General features: G+C 37.7%; 2 protein-coding genes, 1 long non-coding RNA gene and 2 pseudogenes across 4 annotated transcripts; all 5 read right to left on the reverse strand.

Annotated features, from left to right (window-relative positions):
- Positions 1 to 1594: 1594 nt before the first annotated feature.
- On the reverse strand, positions 1595 to 6677 carry LOC147290282 (akuammiline synthase 2-like; annotated as a pseudogene).
- Positions 2538 to 5207, reverse strand: LOC147290283 (uncharacterized). Of its 2 annotated transcripts, none has more exons than XR_015121369.1 (5): positions 4863 to 5207; positions 4074 to 4124; positions 3349 to 3405; positions 3131 to 3240; positions 2538 to 2895 (listed from the first exon to the last, which is right to left on the reverse strand). It is a non-coding gene; the product is annotated as an uncharacterized LOC147290283 (long non-coding RNA). The 2 variants fall into 2 exon arrangements; XR_015121368.1 differs by having other exon boundaries at positions 3349 to 3419; positions 4073 to 4124.
- Positions 6678 to 7755: 1078 nt separating the features above from the next.
- On the reverse strand, positions 7756 to 10649 carry LOC147290284 (3-hydroxyisobutyryl-CoA hydrolase 1-like; annotated as a pseudogene).
- A 2815-nt stretch (positions 10650 to 13464) lies between these two features.
- Positions 13465 to 15701, reverse strand: LOC147290285 (akuammiline synthase 2-like). Its single transcript, XM_086237584.1, has 2 exons — positions 14874 to 15701; positions 13465 to 14232 (listed from the first exon to the last, which is right to left on the reverse strand). Exons 1-2 carry the CDS (start codon positions 15676 to 15678, stop codon positions 13700 to 13702), a joined length of 1338 nt encoding a protein of 445 aa, XP_086093710.1. The 5' UTR covers positions 15679 to 15701; the 3' UTR covers positions 13465 to 13699.
- A 4741-nt stretch (positions 15702 to 20442) lies between these two features.
- Positions 20443 to 21959, reverse strand: LOC147290286 (akuammiline synthase 2-like). The gene is made up of 2 exons (XM_086238308.1): positions 21143 to 21959; positions 20443 to 20984 (listed from the first exon to the last, which is right to left on the reverse strand). Exons 1-2 carry the CDS (start codon positions 21954 to 21956, stop codon positions 20443 to 20445), a joined length of 1356 nt encoding a protein of 451 aa, XP_086094434.1. The 5' UTR covers positions 21957 to 21959.
- Positions 21960 to 22281: the final 322 nt, after the last annotated feature.

Genomic DNA, 22281 nt, shown 5'->3' on the forward strand with positions numbered 1-22281 from the left:
GTCTAAACTTAAATAATTAAAATATTGCAACATTATTTAATGAAAAAAATTTAAACATTTCAAAAAAAAAAAAAAAAAAAAAAGCAAATCTTGCCCCTTTATTTTCTACTGGTCTCGTGGCAGGTGCGTGCCAATTGATCTTTTTAAATATGCAATTAAAATTTTTAATAATTTATTTGTCCTAAAATAAAAGTGATGGAGAAGTGGGTTGCTAAAATAAGGGTGTAATTTTGTATTTCCTTTTATTTTTTAATTTTAATTATTTTATTTTACCTTTTTGTTCTTAATTAATAAATGATGTTATCAGCACTTTTTTTTTTTTAAGTAATGGCATTTTTGGGGTATTTGAAAATTTAATCTTACTCCGGCCCCTCTTCTCCCTTTATATATATAGACGTTGCACTTGTAATCGCGCTATCAAATTATTAATGGTATGTGTTGGGAGTGCTTCGTTATCGTGTGTAGATGTTTTTGGTCTACGTAGTTTTCTCAATTTTCAAATTAAGTCCTATAATTTATAACCTTGCAAATACTCATGTAATTTAGTTTAATCTATATACATATATATAAAGGGAGGAGGTCTTATGGTTAAATTTCCAAGAACCCAACGATGCTATTTGTTAATGAATGTTGAGGATAAAATAGTAAAAAAGAATAATTAAAATTGAAAACAAAAAATAAATATAAAATCACATCCTCATTTTTCATCAACCCACTTTTCCTTACCATATATTTTTTTGAAAAATAAATCTACTGCAGGGTAAAAGAAGACTTAATCTTGTATGGAGCATGCCTCAGTGCAGCAGCTCTCACATCATGTGGATCCCACCTCATGTGAGAGCTGCTGCACTGGGGCACGCCCCACCGAAGACTCTCTCGTAAAAGAATCAATTTGTGAAATGTGCAAAAGAGACTAGTTTGTAATTAAAGACAAAAGTTAAACCCCTTTCAAACTCTTAATTATCGGAGTGCTAGAGCCTAGAGGTATGTGTAGTTAAATTTGAATTCTTTAATGTCTTTGTTTGTGCTTGTTCCAATTCTCATAAGAAAAATAGAGAAAAAATTCTTGAAGGAAGAAAAAGAAAGTTTCCCGTTGGACTCCTTAAACAGCAGTGAGATTTAAATAATTTATTGACAGGTTGAGAGTCCCAATTAATCTTGGAAACATGACGTAAGCCATGCCCAAAACAGAAGAATATTGACACTGCATTTTCGGCAGTATCAGCAGCATTAATTTTCTGATACTTGAGTTGAGGATAGAGGAAAGGTGATGACTGTAATCTGTAGCTAGCATGTTACTATGTCAGTTGCAGAGTGATTGACTGATTATAATTCATTGAGATTGCAAATATTGAAATGTGTGAAACTGCATAATTAATAATTTCATGCCACAAATACTCTGCTACACAATAAATCCAAATATAGCTAAGTATCAACTACACCATAATATATGCGTGCGATACAATAATTAATATCAGCAACAATGCCAACAACATATGCTAATACAAAGAAATAAACTAATTTAAGCTAAATTTGTTGATCGACCACCTTAAACTCATAATTTAACATTAATGCATGAAGCAGATTCACATGATCACAGGCTTGAAATGCCTGGATTTGGAGAAGCAAATGCTAAAAACTCAGGGTCTTTTTCCAACAGAGCCATTTGCTTGTCCTCCAAGGTCACCCATGCTTCAATGCCCTTACCACCCCATTGTGTTTCAACCAACACTGTGAGGTTTCAAAAGGCAGGCCCAACTTTCCCCATGACCCCAACCCAAAATGGCTTCCCACACCCAAAATCAACTTGGTCAAAAAAGTTACTCCAGCTGGTGAATGCATAAATGTCCGGTGATTCAGATTCTGAGGAAAGCATGGCCTCCAGCTGATTAAAGTACTCGGAAATGGCTTCGAATCCCTCTTCCCCTTGTAGACTCTCCAAGTAACACTACAAGAAAAAACTTTACATAGCACAATTTATATTTGTGTCTTTTTGTTTCAAAAAGCACAATTAATCATGCCATAATGACATTGGTAACGGTACAGCCACAATTATCATGTTTGTGACCGGTAATGGCGTTACTGATAGCACGGGACACAAATCAACATTTGTGTCACATGCACAGAGACACAAATACAAGTACTATTTTGTGCCTCCAATCTGACAATCATTACTGCTCCCACAATGGCACAAATACTACAATCGTGCTCAATGAGTTAATTTTTAAATAAATAAACAACATATATTAGTATTTTGAGTTCTAACAATCACGTTAACAAATGCATTTATTTATTTTTAAATAAATTAACAATATATTAGTATGAACTGTTTGCATTACAAGTTATTGGTTATTATTTTGCACTTACACAATACATAAGTAAATGCTATACACTAGAATGCTATCCTACCTATCGAAAGTGTAGTACAATAGAATTGCATTTCAAAATATCATATTTTATTATTATGAATTTTTTTTGTTGTTGTAATACCTCAATTTTTTCTTTATGCTAATTAAATTAATACTAATAAAGTACAGATTCATATGCTCATATTAATTTATTAACTATATGCAAACATGTTATTATATTATACTATTAAATATAGTAAAAAATTACACTACAAGAAATATACTATTCCATGCAGGAAATTTCATAAGTTTCCCTACACTAATTTACAAAAGAATACAACAAAAGAGTAGAACTATCACCATGTGACCCTCTTAAATAGAGAACCCCCACATTGCCAAAATCCTAAAGATCTAATGTATACAAAGAAAACAAATTTAGATCCAATGTACACTAGAACTATCACCAACTCACTGACATTTGTGCATTTGTTGGTGTTTAGAGCACTAGATCCCGCTGCCTTCCTCACAGCCTTCCATAATTTACATCCTACAGTTCACAGAGAAAACATAAATAAGAATAAGAACATACTCTAATAGGCGTTGGATACAAATATTACTATATTGAAGACTATTCTTTAATATGGAAGAACTAGAGTCTTAAAATATTCTAATTAAACTCTACATGTTCATGATACAATGACAGATTATGACAGTGCTCAATAAAGCTTTGAATTAACAAATGAAATAAACTATAAACCACAGTATTGGTTATTAGGCCATACCAGTTCATTAACTCAATTCCCTCAGAAGCAAAGACTCTGCGGGAAGGGAGAAGACAACTCTTGTTAGGATTTCCCCTAGCAACTGCCCTTGCATTTATGTGCATTCCAGCCTTCACAGTATTTGAACAAGAAAGAGCAGTCAGAAAAAGGAAATTAATCACATTAGTCCAGAAGCTAACAACCCAATTGTAAGAAGACTCTTGAAACCATCTACTCACTTGATAATCTTTGTCAATGTCATTCTTTTCAAAGAAGGGCTGCCAAACATACACAACCTGCAAAGAGAGTTCATATTGGCAAATTTTATGAATTTATAAGTCTTAAGAATTAAAAGAATCTCAAGAATTCAAATGAATGCCTATATGAAAAATAGACCCAAAACTCATAAATTTGAACAACTCAATAGTGCAATTATTGAAATAAGACAACAATCAGGCCAAGTATGGGAAGCATCAGCACTGAAAGATTGATAAATATGGGAAAGCATGGATGGCAGCATCAAAACTCCAAGTGTTTAGCGGTTATTGTGTTCATTTGGACTCAACATGACCAATCTTGTGTGTCCTCACTAACAATATGCAAACAAAGACAATATAAAGGTTTACTGAGTTGTAGAGCAAACCTATTATACTTTTCTTATTATTCATCATGAAAAACAACTAGAATCAATTATGGGTAGGTTCTATTAAAGATTTGTTAAGAAGTTGGATTACCACAAATCTAAGAAAAATGAGTACAAAGACCATCAAAAATATGTAACTCTCCAATATACAACTAATTGCCTAATGTGGAAACCAACGGACAGAGAGTCAACATTATTTATTATAACCCAATTGGCACAACTCAAAAGGGGAGTTTTACTCACCAAACAGTAGGCAACATAATTTTTCAATATTCTTAAATTTTCAATAGCAAAATCCCAAGAAAAGACAATAAAACTTACATGCATTGTGTGTGTCTTTCCACTACTTGTCACACCATAAGCAAAAACAACCTGCATTGTTGGTAAGTAAGCCATAAGAAATGAAAATTAAAAAAGAGAATTGAATATAATTACTCATAGTTATTCAACTAAAAATAATAGACTTCAGGAGGAAAGTGTGGCCTTAACACTGCTAATGGTGGATTCCTTTGCTTTTGCAATGACCAGCCCTATACAACCGTATGTGATTCAACAACTTCAACTACAAACAATACATCAAGAGGAGGTATGTATATATGTCCCTTGTCATTCTCAAACAAATTATAGATCCTTAACTTGAACATGTTAGAAATTTTTATGCCCATTTAATTGCAGACTTGGTGGCTCCACACTTTTTATCACATCCTAGCTACCTAGGTCTTGGACTCTTTGGTTTTGATAGATTAATTGGTTGCAAACACTGTTTATCACATCCTAGCCGCCTAAGCAAAATAAAAACGTTTCTAATAATGCAAAATGAATTCTTTCTTTGGAATATGTTAATTTAGAAGAGCAGTATAGCCTACTATTAACACCTTCCATGAGTACGTGTTTAGCCATGACCTTATGCACCTCTTGTGGATTCGTATGGAGTTCAATGACTTTATCTGCAACAACCAAACCTTCCACAAATCCAACAATTTTCAAAACCCTGTAATTCTAAGTAAATGCAAATCAACTTCCAACACATTAACCATCCATTTTCTTTTGCGCATCCATAAATTAGCTTCACATATTCAAAAGAATAAAAAATAATGATTAGAAAAATACCAAATGCATAGGCTGTGTAGCTGAGTGTACTCATTTCTCATCTTATCACCGTTTGCGTACAAAGTGATCTGGTCGGAGTCGTCGGACTGGGTGGCTTCGATTCGCCGCCGTGGGGCGTCGTCGGCGTGAGGGAAAGGTACCAGAGGGACCAGCTCGACGAGAGGAATGAGTTTTGGGTGGTGGGAAGTCGCGAAGCCGCCGGAGCATAGAGATCGCCGGCAAAGGGCTCGGCTCTGCCCCAGCTCGGGTCGCCGCAATCCTTGCATTTATGGAAAATCAAAACAGATGGGTAGAGAGAGGAGGGGAGAGGCGAGAATTTCGGCGGTGGTCTCGCCTCCATCAGCCGCCGGACGACAGCGATATGGCCGGTCAAAGCATGGCGAGAGAGAGAGAGAAATGAGAGGCGGGGGTAAAAAAAAATTTGGTGGGAACGTGTTTTATAAATTATAACAAAGAGGCTTTATTTTTTTTTTTCGTCGTTCTATGTAAAAGGGCACATTTGATAACATTTGTGTTTCACTACAAACACAAATAATACACTTGTGTCGATATCAACCATGACTTTAACACAATTATTTGTGCCTATTTTAAAAAGTTTGCAGATGTTTGTTGCCACGTGAAGGATGGTCAATTTGGACATAACCATAGACACGGAAATCATGTCCTATATAATAGGACACGTATAAAAAAAACACAATCACATGTGCCTTATATAATAAAACACAAATATATTTATATTTGTGCCCTTATTATCTCAACATGTCACAAATCTGTATTTGTGCCTTCTTTGTATGTGCCTCATGCCCCTTTTTCTTGTAGTGTAATCGCTGTCGAATCCCTTGAGGGATTTATCAAACAGGTTCACCAAGTCACACAACTGGGTCTCTGTCTCGGCTGGGTTGGCCGCGGCCGTGGCCCACCAGAAGAGATTTCCGATGTTTTCAGCTGACATCGGCGACTTCATCCGTGGCCTCATGTTCACTGCATGCGCGATTATGGAAGTCTTTGGTGAACCGGACAATGCTTGAGAAGCAGCCATCGCGTGTTTCCAGAGAAAACACGTGAGCGCCTCCACACGTGTTGGCTTGGGCACGCGTTGGCTCTTGGCTTTGGTCCGTATGGCAGAGATAGCCTTGACATCAAACACAAACCTCTTCGTAACATAATTACTTTCCTTGAACCACAAGCTATCCATCAACGACAGATAATTCTCGGGCAACGAATCCCTCGGGGGAAAGACCCGAGGAGGCTTGGGAGAGATTAGGGTTTATTACTTGGTCGTGGGACCCACGGAAGATGGCAGCCCAAGACTTGAGGAAAGCACCAGCGGTTTCTCCATCAGCGGTCTTGTGAGCAGCGGAGAAGCCAAGTGCTAATCCGCCGCAAGTAAAGAGGGTGACTTGAAAGGCAATGGGGGGGGAGCTGCTCGGTAGGATCAGTTTCTTTGCGGAAGGGAGGGAGTGGAATGAAATCGTTCAACAACTCGGTTTCTTGCAGCTTAAGAAACTCGAGCATGCGACATGGAATTCGGGCTTCGATGTAGGGAATACCCGCGTCGAAATCATCCACGTAGAGGTTGTTTTTGATGCGTCCGGCTAAAGGGTAGTACAGAGCGAGGGCCTGAGAGAGCGAGTTTTTCAAGCTGATCAAAGTTTGGGGGACATTAATGTTGATGAAGTTGGGGTAAAACAAGAGCAGAGAGGGATAGGTCATGGGAGTGAGCTGGTCAAAGAGGGAAAGTTTGTAAGGCTTAAATGAAGACTTAGAGGAAGAAGATGGTTTTATGGTGTCTCTAGAAATTATACTAACCTCCATTTTCACCATTGAAGCTCAGCTAGCTAGGTAGCTCAATAGTGTTCTGTATTTTGTTTCTAAAAAGAACAGAGTAGTTAAGTATATATATAGGACTAATTTGATGGGTCAAGTGACTCAATCCCATGTGTTGGTGTACAGTAAATAGGGGATTCATTTTGGATTCTATTGACAGGCAAAGTCCTGTACGAAATTTGGTATTTATTAGAATTTGTTGCTAAGTTTTGGAAAGTTTGCTAAAACAGAGTTTTGGATTGGAATCCAGAGTATCTGAATGGAATTAATTTCCTCTGTATTAAAAGAGAAGTTTGAGTTGTCTTGTTACATTACATATGATCAAATGAATGCATCAGAGGGTTGGTGAAAGAAATGGCAGAAAATTAATGAAGGGAGAAAGAGAAAAGAGAAAGGAATTAATTAACCAGCAGATCTATGAAGCAACTAACTGCTATTGGTTTAGGTGGACATCTTCCTATTAGGGACAGTAATACTAATGGGGAGGATGTACGGGCACTTAGCAAAGTTCCAAAGCTGACACAGGAAAGAGGCTTCACAAATGTTATATGGAGAGGGTTGAGATTCTCGCTATTGGGGGTTGGCACTTCTCTCCACAAATTAATTTTCTTTGACGAAAGAAAGAGATTTCACAAAAATGGCTTCGTACTTTGTCATGTAAACTAACTGTTTTTTTATAGTTAATCGGTCTAGAAGGGGCCACTACAAAAATCATAGGAAAGTCTTATCTCTATTAAGATGGAATAACGTTATTAAAATTATCTCACTTGACTATCTTAATGACCATTTTTCTAATAAAGATGAGAACCATTTCTCTATTAAGATGGAAAGACGGCGTCATTAAAATCCAAATAGTTTAATTCTAATGACTGATTTTTTTCCAAACGGATTGCATAGAATGAGTTTCTCACATTTAGTGATCTACATGTACCCTGCTGACATAAATCTCAAACTAAAAAGCCGGCGTGCTTAAGTTACAAGCTAGGTTTGAGTAGAGAGAGGTACATGGAAACACCATTACATCATGCACACAGCACACTAGCTCAAAGCTTGGCAATGACAGTACTTACAGGCAAGCTAGCTAGCTCTTGCAGGAAGCTTTAATTCTTCCCATTCTTCACCATCCAACGTGGAGAAGTAATGGTCCACCATTTGGTCAGTCACAAACTCCAATTTACAAGGCTCCCACTTTGGGTTAATTCCTATCCTTGTCCAACAATATTGCTCTGTAGCCCTCTCTGAAATCATAGCTGATTTCCCCTTGCAGAACATGATAAGCTATTCATTGTTCACCAACAAGGCACTAGGTGGATGGTCTTCGCAACAGTTTTTGTGTGTGAGTGAGTTACATAAACCCTTTAAATTATATGGGTTAGGATAAACAAAAAAATTAAGGAAAACAACGAATCCAAATCCTTCTATATGAAACCTACTAACATAAGATCTCAAACTTAATAGCCAGCATAAATTACAGAATCCAGATTCTCAGTTTGTTTTTAGTACTGGACTTTTATTCTTTAACTGTGTATTAAACATATAAGAGTGTGTAGAAACACCACAACATCTCAAGCTAGCTCAAAGCTTGGAAATGGCAGCTACAGGCCAGTTAGACCTTGCAGGAAGCTTAAGTTCTTCCCATTCTTCATCATCCAACTTGGAGAAGAATTCCTCCACCATTTGGTCAGTGACAAGCTCCAACTTACAAGGCTCCCACTTTGGGTTCCTATCCTTGTCCAGTAATATTGCTCTGCAACCCTCTCTGAAATCCTTGCTGATTTCTCCTCGCAGAACCAGTGTTTTCAGACGCAAAAGCGTCACGCGAGGCGTTTGCAGTCTCGCAAGGCGAGGCGTAAGCCTTGACGCGTATAGCGTAAGCCTTTCGGGCATAAAAAAATATAATAATAAAAAAATTATAAAAATAATTATATAGCTAAAAAATAGTATTAATTGTCATTCATAAATAAAAATCATCCATATTACATATCAAATTCAATAATATTGTCCAAATTAAATAGAAATCCAAACAAGCATATTGATCTAATAAGATCATTCACAAAAACATAGTAAAAACAACCACTTCATTCATCCCACTCATTATCATCAATATCATTCAAACTAATATCACTATCATCCTTGTCGAAGGAATCGATGTGGGAAGGAGGAAGCACATTATCAAATTGAAGAGGAGCTTCTAGTTCTACTTCATCATTTTCATCCACAAGCATTGGGCCTTAATCTGAGCAAAAAACTGAAAAGCCCATTAATATTTCTAAAAGGCCCAAGCCCAGACCAACATAACTAGTCACTTCACTAGTCTTTCACTGAACCAAACTTCCAGCTATTCAGCTTTTGAAAACACTGCTCGCAAGTCGCAACCCACACTCTAATTCAAGGTCACTCATGGCCCTTCTTTTTCTTCATCTTAGACCGATCCTCTTACTCTCTCTCTTGCTTTTCGGCCCAATCATCTTGTCCAAAGTTGCCTTGGGGTCACCGGTCGCCGACGAAGACTTCTCAGAGGAGTTGCTGCTGAGACCGTTACCGGATCGGAAAGTTTTGAGACTGAGTTTTTGAAAAAAAAATCCCGCAGAGGTGGTCGCGGGGCGTCCGCCTTCAACGCCTTGCCGTCGCGAGGCGTACGCCTTCAACGCCTTGCCGTCGCCTTTCAGTCCTTTTACAGATTCCGGCGACGTCGTGCGCAATCGGCCGCCGCCTCGCCATGACTCGCGCCTTGAGGCGCGCCTGAAGAACGCCTTTGAAAACACTGCGCAGAACATGACAAGCCATTCTGTATTCACGAACAAGGCATTCGCCAACTCCCTGCACTCTGCCTTCTCTAATCGACCTCAATGTAATCTTCAAACTCATCGGCGATGCCTTCTTCAGTGACCGAATTGCTGAAGACAGCCATTCATGTTCATGACCATCCACTCTGTTCATATTTGCAGCCTCCTTCTCAAGGGCACTTAAAAATTTCTTCCACTGTGCTTCTAGAAACGCACTTGTCAATAACATCCATATAATGGTAAGCACTTTTCTCTTTCAGAGCTGGCTGCTGCGAGTATTCATCAATAATCCCCGAAATAAATGCAAAATCACAGCTTGGGGATGAAGCTACTTTCCATATTAGAGCTTGTTCTAAAAGAGGCAATTTGGTCGAGGGAACAAAGTGAGTTGCTAGGCCACAAGCAAGCAATTCTGCACCATCCAATTTGGCACCTGTAAGACCAACATATTCTCCATAATATCCAGGAAGCCTTGACAAAAAATAAGAGGCACCCACATCAGGAAACAGTCCCAAAGCTGTCTCTGGCATTGCAAAATCAGACTTGTCTGTTGCTACACGAAATGCACCATGAACCGAAGCACCTGCCCCGCCTCCCATGACAATCCCATTCAGAATGGAAACCTGTGGCTTTGTGTATGTTGCCAACAAGTAGTTAAAAGTATACAGCACTTGACTGAATTTTGCACCAAATCTCCAATTGTTGCCTTCTCGGATATTGCGATACACAGTGGTGGCATCACCGCCGGCACAGAATGCTCTTCCTTTACCCTTGACAATGACCAATTTGACATTGGCATTGTTGCCGTAGGCAAGGAAGAGTTCCAAAAGCCGAGAGAGCATTTCAAGCGAAAGGGCATTCAGTTGTTGAGGCCTGTTTAGTGTCAATGTCCTCGCAAGCAAATTCTCTTGTACCAGAATCTCATCATCTGATGACTTCAAATTAGAAGCCATAAAAGAAAGATTTTAGTACTGATCGAAAAAAAATATTGATAGGATAAAACCTTGCAATGTGGTTGTGGTAGTGAGAGGCAGAGCAACTCGAAGGTTCTTAAATATGCAAAGAGCTAGCCATAGACATATTTACAACCTGTTTTGTTAGGCTGAGATGGAGAAAAGGAAGAAATTAATTGAACGTGGGTTGCTGGTTCAAAAGCTAACCCTTCTTTCTATGCAGTAACTGTAGCACCTGATACTTGTTGGTTCGGCTTCTAATTCTACCCATTAGACAGCCCATATCCATTTCAGCCCACATTTGTTCGAGTGGCTCTCCTTATGCCACATCACCCATGTGAAGTAAGTGGCAGCCCTTGACCTTGTTTCCAATAGAAGCTTTTGGTAAAGGACACTGTTTGGGTCACCCTTGGAGCTACTCAAAGGTCATCCCTCCCCCCTCCAAAAATACTAATTTCAGTAATGTCAATACATGATCGGAACCATTTACTTTTTATATCACCTATTATAGATTATTTTTGCAAAAAATCAACTCAATTAGAAATTATTTGATTATATAACTGTTGTTGATCAAATAGAAAAAATCAACGGTTTGGTCAAAAAATCACTCTTTAATTGAAAACCATCAATTTTTTCTACTTAATTGACAACAGTTTTATAACTTAACGATTTCTGATTGATTTAATTTTTTGTAGAGATAATCTATAATATGTGATCTAAAAAGTAAACGATTCCGATTATGTTTCAACATTACCGAAATTATTATTTTTGAGGGAAGGGTGACCTTGGGTACCCCTTGACCCAAATATTTTGGGGGGGGGGGGGGGAAGGGTGACCAAGGTGGTAGTGGCCAGTGGGATAGCGATGAGGCACGGATTCGACATGTAAGTAAACTTCTTGTAATCGTTATTGTAAGTATAATTTGGTTACTAATCATTTTTTTATTTTTTTTATTTTCTTATTTTTTTCGACTTGGTGCATTCCCCCCGGCAAGACTACTACGCTGGCGCAATTTCAGGAGAGCATGACTACTATGCAGCATACCGTTGACAATTAATGTGATGCGGGATAATGCTCGATCACTTGAGGGCTTAGTTACAAAGCATTACTTGGTAGATCAGATGACAGTGATCACACTCGTCACCAGCATACGAGCAACACATCCCAGCAGGAGTCCATGGATGACACTGTATATGTATGACCATCTTGAGCAGTTCTAGTTGATCTTTTCAAGGCATATATGCATTATCTTTATTTTTTAGCTTGTTAGCATTTTATTTAGAATATTTGAACAATTTTTTATGTTAGTACACTATCATCACTCTTAGTGTCTTTAATGACTTTTGGTTTGAAGTTATGTTATTTATATCTTTTCTAGTATATATATATTAGAAAAGATATATAGAGGCTCCTCTCTATTGAGGTATATCTCAACTTATTTATGTTGAAGTATACCTTGTTAGGGCCTACATGAGCCATTTTGTGTCGATCCGAACCATTCATTTTTGACATCTTCATTGATAGATCATATTTGCAAAAAAATTAGCCAAATCAGAAATCATTTGCCTATCTAACTTTGATCAAATAAATGGACGAACCAAATATTTTCGATGAAACCGTCCATTTGTTTTATCAAAGTTAGATAGGCAAATGATTTCTGATTTGAATAATTTTTTGCAAGGATAATCTATCAATGAAGATAATCCTTGTGAACGGTTCGGATCGACACAAAACGACTCGTGTGGGCCCCAACAAGATCATATCTCAACATAAATAAGTTGAGGTATACCTCAATAGAAGGAGCCTCTATATATCTTTTCTAATATATAGTTAATGGTAATTCAATAAAAGAATCAAATAAAAAATTTAAAAAAATATATATAAACAATTTTGGTGGTTGTTGCGTAAGCAAGCATTCTTATTTTTGAAAGTCGAAATAAAATTATTCAACAAAATACAAAATAAATAAGCGGCAATTTTATTATCGCCAAAGAATTAATGTCAAAATTCTTCACCAATACGTTTTTGCGACGACCGGTTTGTAGCCACCTTTTGTCACCAATGACCGACTTTTGGTGACGACTTTCACCTTCGCCACCTAGACAATTGGCGACTTAGTATAAGCGACGTGATTGGTGACAGGCGACGACTTTGTCGCCAATACCTTTTGGCGATGAATTTTGGGCTTTTGGTGACGAATTTTGGTCGCCGCTGAAAGTGAATTTTTTTGTAGTGAGGGTTGAAATATTTTTTTATAAATTTATTAGAAAAATTGAAATAACCTCTGGTAAATCTTATGTACTTGGCAAGTGGATTATGACATGTGTTTAATAAAATTAAATATTTAAGTTAACATAAAATTTCATGTCATTGAGGCACTAGCACTCCCTAATGTAAAATATATATAGTCTGCATTGCCCTTTTTTTTTTTTTTTTAACTTACAGGGGAGGGAAGGGTCGAACTCAGGTGTGCAAGGAGGGAGCTACTGTCCTTGTCCAACTAGCCAACTAGGCCAACCCCATTTCACTAGTACATGTACAGGAACCACATAAGTCTAAAAAGTTGGGTGGTATGGGCCTATTTACTTTCTCAACCACCATCTTATTATATATATAGTTTGTTGTTGTTGACGACTTTCTCAAGTGGGATCGAAATTTCATATTTGTATAGACTTACCGCTTCACTACAAGTTTACAACTAAATATTAATTAAAGGAAAAATGTATTGTTGCGTCATGGTATGAAAATTTGATAACATATATTACTTATATACTATTCATACTTGATACCAGCCGCTACACTACAAGCATACACCCACCTGTAAACATGTATCACCCACTGTCCTACTCTTACGTACATGATCGCATAATTAAGTGCACGGGTGACAAAATAAAACTTCAAAAAAATGGGGGCCATGGACGACGATAAATTAAGAAGGGCATATAATAAGCAATTCACACACAATATCACACACACATATATATATATATTTTTTTTGTAATTAGCATTCATACATATTAGTTGACAAAGAAGGTCCTCTGTATCATAGTATAGATACAAATATACAATTACTACCAAGAGGAACAACATATAGTTTTGGTAATTAATACAAAGAAGTGCAACAGGGCCATGATGAAATTAATTTTAGCCTTATTCACCAAACATATATAAAGCATGCATGCATGCATGACATATATAGTACCATATCTTATTCAAAGACATTCGATCACGAGCCTTTCTTGATGACCATATTATAATTAACGAGCGTAGTTCATGGGGGGTTTGGGGAAACAAATGCTAAAAACTGAGGATCTTTTTCCAATATAGCCATTTGTTTTTCTTCCAAGGTCACCCATGCTTCAATGCCATTACTCCATTGTGTTTGAGCCAACACTGTGAGGTTCCTAAACGCAGGTCCAACTTTCCCCATGACTCCGTTCCAAACTGGGTTCCCCCATCCAAAATCTAATTCTTGAAGAATGCCAATCCAACTAGTGAATGCATAAATCTCTAGTGAATCTAAGGAAAGCACTTCCTCTATTAGATTCAGGTACTGGCGAATGCCTCCAAATCCCTCTTCGCCCTGCAGTGTCTCCAAGTAATCGCTGTTAAATTCCATGAGAGATTCATGTAATAGATTGACCAATGCACACAACCCATGACTCTCTGTCCTCCCATCAGCTGGGATGTCGGCTACTGCCGGTGTCCACCAAAAGATATTTCCGATGACATTAGATGAAATTTTTGGCTTCATTCGTGGCCTTATGTTCACTGCTTGTGCTATTACGGAAGCCTTCGGGGAACCTATATTAATAACGTTAGAGTCATTAAATATGGGAGAACGTACTAATGTAATTAAATAATGGCATACTTGGTAAATAAACTAGTCTAATATGAGTTATAATATCCTATTTGGCTTAAAATTTTAAATTTGGGTCTTACATAATAATTAAAAGAGTTAATTACACTTACATCTCCTGAGGTTTATCATCTTTTCACATACACCCTTGCGATTTTAAAAATTAGACATACACCCCCTGAGGTTTCAAAACTATTCCTACAAGAGAAAAAAATAAATAAACAAAAAAAAAAAATATTTGTATTGAGGTTGGACCTTACACCTTGAGTAATCTTATTAGGCCATTTAATCCCTTAGCATGCTTTTTGTATAATTTTTCATAATTTTTCGTCTCACTATAGTGGTTATATGCAACAGTTTTGAAACCTCAGGGGGTGTATATGTAATTGTTGAAATCCCATGGAGTGTATGTGAAAAGACAATAAACCTCATGAGTATAAGTGTAATTAACTCTAATGAAAAATATGTAGGTTTAGACTCTATAAATAATTAATACGAGGGGCTAATTAATATCCCATCAACCCTAATGAATTAATTAATAAGGTTGGTGTAGACCCAAATTTCATATTTAGTCAATGATACTGACCTGATACTGCCTGAGAAGCAGCCATTTTATGTTTCCAAAGGAAACATGTGAGTGCCTCTACGCGTGTTGGCTTGGGCACTTGTTCGCTCGCGGCGTTGGCCCGTAAGGTGCCTATGGCTTTAACATCAAACACAAATCTCCTTGTAACAAAATTATTTTCCTTGAACCACAAGCTATCCATCAAATCTAGGTATTTCTGGGGCAACGGATCTCTTGGTGGAAAACTTAATGAGGCTTGGGAGAAATTAGGGTGTATAATTTTTTCATGGGACCCTCGAGAAACAGCAGCCCAAGACTTGAGGAAAGCGTTGCCGGTTTCCCCATCCAATATCTTGTGACAAGAAGAGACGCCAAGTGCTATTCCACCGCAAGAAAAAATGTTCACTTGAATAGCGATGAGGGGTAGCTGCTCACAATGATCAGATTCTTTGCAAAATGGATGGAATGGAACAAATCGGTTCAGCAACTGATCGGTTTCTTGATGGTTAAGAAACTCAAGCATTGGACATTGAACTTGGGCTTCAAGGTAAGGAACACCAACGTCAAAATCATCAATATAGAGGTTATTTTTGATCCGTCCAGCAAATGGGTAGTAGAGAGTGAGGGTCTCAGAGAGGGACTTTTTCAAGTTGGTTAAGGTTTCGGAGACATTGAAGTTCGGATCGTTAATAGGGTAGAAAAACAGTGTTGGGACATAAGTGTTGGGAGTGAGCTGATCAAAGATGGAAAGTTTGTGAGGTTTTCGATGGTGAAGTGAAGAGGAACCTGGTTTGATGGTATCCCTCGAAATAATACTCACCTCCATGTTCAACAAACAAAATGATATTTGAATCATTGCTGAAGAGGCAGTAGTGTATATATATATTTAAGACTTTTTCACTTTTTCATTAGTTGGCTTAATTTTCAATGGCGGCCTAAAGCATAATTATGACACTTCAATTCCACTCAAGAAAGTCATCAACGATGAACAATCAACAAACTATAATAATTCGAAAGCAACCATTTAAAACAATTCTGACAGAAACTTAACTAAAGGACACATATGCATGTGAAATTGTCGGTCGAGTAGTAAATATCGTGTCCTTCAATATATCTAAATTGTATAAAAAACTGTTGAGTTCAACATTGATTGAAGTGAATTACAGCATGTGTATGTTACTATACATACCAAGTTTTATTTTATTACCCGGCCCGGCCCATTGTGTTTCAGCCCAACACTGTGAGGTTTCTAAACGCAGGTCCAACTTTCCCCGTGACCCCAATCCAAAATGGGCTCCCCCATCCAAAATCCAATTTTTGAAGAATGCCAATCCAACTGGTGAATGCATAAATCTCTAGTGATTCTGAGAAAAGCGCGCACTTCCTCTATTAGATTCAGGTAGTAGCAAATGCCTCCAAATCCCTCTTCGCCCTTCCGCGTCTTAAGAAATCGCTGTTAAATTTCTTCAGAGATTCATTTAACAGATTGACCAATGCACACAACTCATGACCCTCTGTTCTTCCATCAGCTGGCACTACTTGTAGCACATGATACTTGTTGGTTTGGTTTCTAAATGGACCCATTAGTATGGTCTGCCCACATCCATTTCACCCCACATTTGTTTGAGTGGCTTTCCTTATGCCACATGGCCCAATTAGGTGTGTTCAATAAGTTAGCTATCTAAGCCCTTAAGTTAGCTTAAGTGGTGACGATGAGTGGAGTAAGGAGTTAGAAGAAGTCCAGAATTCGATTTTTCTAACGTAACAAAAAAGAAATTGAGTTGACTATCTGATTAGTTTGACAATGTGTTTGAAATTGCTGTGAACGAAATTATCAGTTAATCCTATGTAGCTTGTGCAAAATGAAATGACTCATTACATAAGACCCATTTAGTCCTTTTTTTTCAGTAAGTATTGATTTATTTCACAAACCAGCAGTCATGCATGGGACAAAGGAAACTTATTGTGGCTGATACAAGAACTACCGATTACATGCATGGCCAAATAACATAACATGCCTGTAATAGAGAAAAGCTTCGAGCTCAATTGCTCAAAGCTTGGCCATGGCAGTTACCGGGAAGTGAGGTCGTGTAGGAAGCTTTAGTTCTTCCCATTCTTCATCATCCAACTTGGAGAAGTACTCCACCATTTGGTCAGTTACAAGCTCCAACTTACAAGGCTCCCACTTTGGGTTCCTATATATCCAGCTATCCTTGTCCCACAATATTGCTCTGCAACCCTCTCTGAAATCCTTGCTGATTTTCCCTCGCTGAGCATGACAAGCCATTCTGTATTCACGAACAAGGCACTCGCCAACTCCCTGTACCCTTCCTTCTCTAATTGATCTCAACGAAATCTTCAAACTAATCGGGGATGCCTTCTTCATTGATCGAATTGTTGAAGACAACCATTCTTGTTCATGGCCAACCACTCTGTTAATATTTGCAGCCTCCTTCTCAAGAGCACTTAAAATTTCTTCCACTGTGCTTCTAGAAAAGCACTTCAAGGGAAAGGGCGTGATCGTAGGCATGCAACAGTTCCGACAGTCAGAGAGCATTTCAAGGGAAAGGGCGTTTAGTTGACGAGACCTGTTTAGTGTCAATGTCCTCACAAACATATTCTCTTGTACTAGAACCTTATCATCATTTGATGAGTACAAATTCGAACCCATAGGAATAAAGTTTTTCATGGTGGAACTTTGAAAAGTATTTGGAAACACAAGCTGTGGTGGTCACTGGTCAGAGGTATAGCAATTTGGAAGCTCAATTAGCCTCTGTTTGCTCCGCTCATTTAATTTATTGGCATATAACACTACAAGAAATGTGAAAATTCACCAATGATTGGTTGCTATAAAAAGGATGGCAATTAAGAACTTTAGTTCCTATTGCTTAATTGCCACCCCTTTTATAGCAACCAATGAGGGTGAGCTTTGCTCACATTTTTTATAGTGATACAACTATAGACACATTGTTTTCGATACAACTTGGGCGGGGACATTTAGGTTTTAGGGTCTCAATAAGAATATTTCTTTCTAGTGTAACCTTATTGCTATTTCAAACATAATTTTGGTACTGGTTAATTTTTTGGTTTTTTTTTTTTTGGGCAAATGGTTAATTTTTTGGTTAGGAGGTGGTCGGCAGCACAACTGCTTGGCCAACCCCAAGTCCTCTAGGTATAGGTTAATTTCAAAACGTCAAGCCATGTCATATATCAAGAATACCTACGGCAGACTACTTAATTACAAACACTGCCATTGTTTAAACTCAACTCAACCCGTAAATTTGGGAATAGTAATACTGTAATACACAACAAGAATAAGATATTAGGAATACTTATACTTGTAATGACACATCATTGCACATTATTTGAAATTCACAACAGGTTCTTTTATTTATAGCAAGTAAACCACTTACCCAAGGCGACTTCAGATGGCTCTCCCACTTTTGGTTCCAATCTTTGTCAAACAATATTGCTCGGCAACCCTTTTTGAAATCCTTGCTGATTTCCCCTCGCAGAACATGACAAATCATTTAATTATGGACGTTTGCACCTGACATCAAAAGCTTGACGACCACTATTAAGTGCTCAGTAGTAGTGCAAAATTTTGCAACTATCAAACATTCAGTGATGATTCAACACGTTTATATAATAGCTTAGCTCCAGAATTTTGGCTTATTTATTCGATGGTCCTATTATTGAAGCCTCCAGATTATTACAGTTTGTTGCCTTCTAATTTATGCAAGACCGAGAGGGAGCTTTCAAGTGGGTTAAAGGTTTGAGGGACATTTTAGTTGGGGTCATAAATGGGGTATATATACCCCAAAAATTATTGAGACATACGTAATGAATTTATATTAGTTTGTTAATGACTAATGAAACTTGTCGACATGTCAGTGTGAGGTAGCAATCATGTAGCTGTATGAAAATTAAGGAAAACGGAAATGATTGGTCGATATATTCGTTTCTTTTTTTTGGCCAAGATATATCCGTTTCTTAATTAATTAATTAATGTTGGATACTTGGATGGTAATTGATGCATTTGGTGGGACTGTTTGTGAGGTCTTTTTTTGGGTCTGATCTACTGCTATTCGCAAAGCCTACGAACTTATACAATCCATAATGTAAAATATATAGTTTGGGTTGTCTATACATGTATAGGAACCACATAGGTCTTTTCTCACTTAGTCTCACTTGTATTGTTGCGTCATGGTATAAAAATTTGATAAGATTAAGTTATATATATATACTTTTGATACCTGATACTGCTACACTACAAGTACGTACCCACCTGTAAACATGTATCATCCCCTGTCCTACTCTTACATGATCGCATAATTGACAAAATAAAATCTGAAGAAAATGAACGAAAAAATCGAGGAAAACGATAAATTAAGAAGGGCATCCTGCATCCATTGTCCTACTCAGATTCATCAGAATAAGTTAAATCCCAAAATAAATCAATCAAATTAAGGCTATTCTCAATTTCTCATACAATTTTTTCTTCTTCTTCTTTTTTTGGTACAAAATGAAAATCAAATATGGTGAGGTTCCTAAATGCAGGTCCAACATTCCCCATGATCCCAACCCAAAAAGGCTTCCCCCATCCAAAATCAACTTGGTCAAACACCTACGAATCCCCTTTAATTTCTCTGTGTAAAGTATTCACACAAAAGAAAATTTTCAGGAAAATGACTCTCATTTAACAGATTGACCAATGCACACAACTCATGACTCTCTGTTCTTCCATCAGCTCGGACTACTACGGAAGCTTTTGGCGAACCTATAACAATGATGCTAGAGTCACTATTTTGATGGTTTGATGGTATCTCTGGAATAATACTCACCTCCATATTCACCATTTTGCTAATTTGCCAAACAAACAAAATGCTAAATTTGAGATCATTTTACTGAGAAGAGGCCTAGTATTTATAAGACTTACTTTGTTGGAGATAGGCAAATTAATTAAGCCTGTTAACTTTTTGTGAGGTCTAATGTAAAATAGCTTGGGTTGCCTATACTACATGTATAATTGTATTAGCTTGGGACCTCAAAGGTCTACACAGTTCGGTACGTACGTCTATATATGCCTAAGTTTTAGCTTGGCTGCGTGACTGCATTTTTTAGGTACTTGCCTTCTAATTTATTATAGTTTGTTGTTGTTGTTGATGATGACTTTCTCATTTTTTTTTTTCAGACACATTATTCAATTTTCAAGAATATTTGTATGTTTTATTATTATAAAAATCCCAAGAAATTGGGTCTGACTCACAAGCCTACCAAGATTTGCCTCCAATATATACTTATAATAGTGTGAATAAACTTTATAATATGATCTGCCTCTCATGAGCTCTAACAGAAAACAGGGGAAGTCCTGCTATGATTTGGCCTAAGGTTATTAAGGTCCAAAAAGTCATTAAGGTTAATTTCGGAATTTGAACAAATAAAAAGAAACAAAAAGAATGAAAAAATAGAAAGAATGCTAGTGTAGAAAAGTGGAGTGCAAATATCGTCTTCATCTCTTTATTACGAGGGCCGGCCCTGAGGGTGTGCATATAATGCACTTGGACTAACCCTAGGGTCACTCGGGCCTTCACACGCTCGAAATATCGAGTGTGTTTGGAGAAGCAAATGCTAAAAACTGAGGATCTTTTTCTAATATAGCCATTTGCTTTGCATCCAAGGTCACCCAAGCTTCAATGCCCTTACTGCAATATTGTGTTTCAACGAACACCGTGAGGTTCCTGAATGCAGGTCCAACTTTCCCCATGACCCCAATCCAAAATGGCCTTCCCCATCCAAAATCCAATCCTTGAAGAATGACAGTCCAGCTTGTGAATCCATAAACCTCTATTGCATCTGAGGAAAGCACCTCCTCTATCAGATTAAGGTAGTCAGAAATGCCTCCAAATCCCTCTTCACCCTGCACTGTCTCCAAGTAATCACTATTAAATTCCTTGAGAGATTCATTTAACAGATTCACCAAGCTGCACAGCTCAGGACTCTCATCACCTGAGATGTCCACCATCGCTGGGGCCCACCAAAACACATTTCCGATGACATTCGATGACATTTGTGGCTTCATTCGTGGCCTTATGTTCACGGCATGAGCTACTATCGAAGACTTCACTGAACCTATAATGTACAATAATGCTAGAGTCACCAAATCCTTTGAATATATAATTTACTTATCAAATTATATATATGTGAGCACACATATCAAATTACTTGTTACAATTTGAATGAATTAATGAAATGTTAGTTTGTGTAAGGATATATATATATATACTCACCTGATAATGCGTGAGAAGCAGCCATTTTATGTTTCCAAAGGAAACATGTGAGTGCCTCAACACGTGTTGGCTTGGGCACCTGTTCGCTCGTGGCTTTGGCTTGTAAGGTGGCTATGGCTTTAACATCAAACATAAATCTCCTTGTAACAAAATTACTCTCCTTGAACCACAAGCTATCCATTAAATCTAGGTATTTCTGGGGCAATGGATCTCTTGGTGGAAAAGTTAATGAGGCTTGGGAGAAATTAGGGTGTATAATTTTTCCATGGGACCCTCGAGAAACAGCAGCCCAAGACTTGAGGAAAGCGTTGCCGGTTTCCCCATCAAATATCTTGTGACAAGAAGAGACGCCAAGTGCTATTCCACCGCAAGAAAACATGTTCACTTGAATAGCGATCAGGGGTAGCTTCTCACTATGATCAGTTTCCTTGCGAAAGGGATGGAATGGAACGAACCGGTTCAACAGCTCGGTTTCTTGAAGCTTAAGAAACTCAAACATAGGACATTGAACTTGGGCTTCAAGGTAGGGAACACCAGCGTGGAAATCATCAATGTAGAGGTTGTTTTTGATCCGTCCGGCTAAAGGGTAGTACAAAGTGAGGGTCTCAGAAAGGGACTTTTTCAAGTTGGTTAGGGTTTGGGGGACGTTGATATTGATGTTGGGATCAGTGGTTTTGGGGTAGAAAAATACCATTGGAACATAGGTTAAGGGAGTGAGCTGATCGAAGATGGAAAGTTTGTGGGGTTTTAGATCGCGAAGTAGTGAAGAGCAAGCTGGTTTGATGGTATCTCTGGAAATAATACTCACCTCCATGTTCGACAAACAAAATGCTATTTTGATGATTTTGCTGAAGAGTCCTAGTTGTATATATGTATGTACAAGACTTTGTCAGTTTGTTGGCGTATGGACTTGGCCCTAATTTTAAGGCTGCATGACTTGAATGCGTTCTTCAGTGATAAGCTTTCTCATTTATTGTAGTTTGCTCCTTTCGATGTCTTTCTCCAGGGGAATTGAAATTCCCTATTGATAATGCTTCACTACAAGTGAATACTAAAGAAATTTTTTTGGGACCATTTATTGTAGTTTGCTCATTTCGATGTCTTTCTCCAGTGGAATTGAAATTCCCTATTGATAATGC

The sequence above is a fragment of the Dryas octopetala genome, chromosome 3 (assembly GCF_963921425.1).
Source record: "Dryas octopetala chromosome 3, drDryOcto1.1, whole genome shotgun sequence".
NCBI classification, from domain to species: Eukaryota; Viridiplantae; Streptophyta; class Magnoliopsida; order Rosales; family Rosaceae; genus Dryas; species Dryas octopetala.

Excerpts from the sequence above, each read along its gene's own strand:
- LOC147290285 (XM_086237584.1), bottom strand. The coding sequence starts at position 15,678 with ATGGAGGTGAGTATTATTTCGAGGGATACCATCAAACCAGGTTCCTCT. Across the intron at positions 14,233-14,873 it reads TGCTTCTCAGGCAGTATCAG|GTTCCCCGAAGGCTTCCGTA; the intron begins GTCAGTATCATT and ends TTATTAATATAG.
- LOC147290286 (XM_086238308.1), bottom strand. The coding sequence starts at position 21,956 with ATGGAGGTGAGTATTATTTCCAGAGATACCATCAAACCAGCTTGCTCT. Across the intron at positions 20,985-21,142 it reads TGCTTCTCACGCATTATCAG|GTTCAGTGAAGTCTTCGATA; the intron begins GTGAGTATATAT and ends TGTACATTATAG.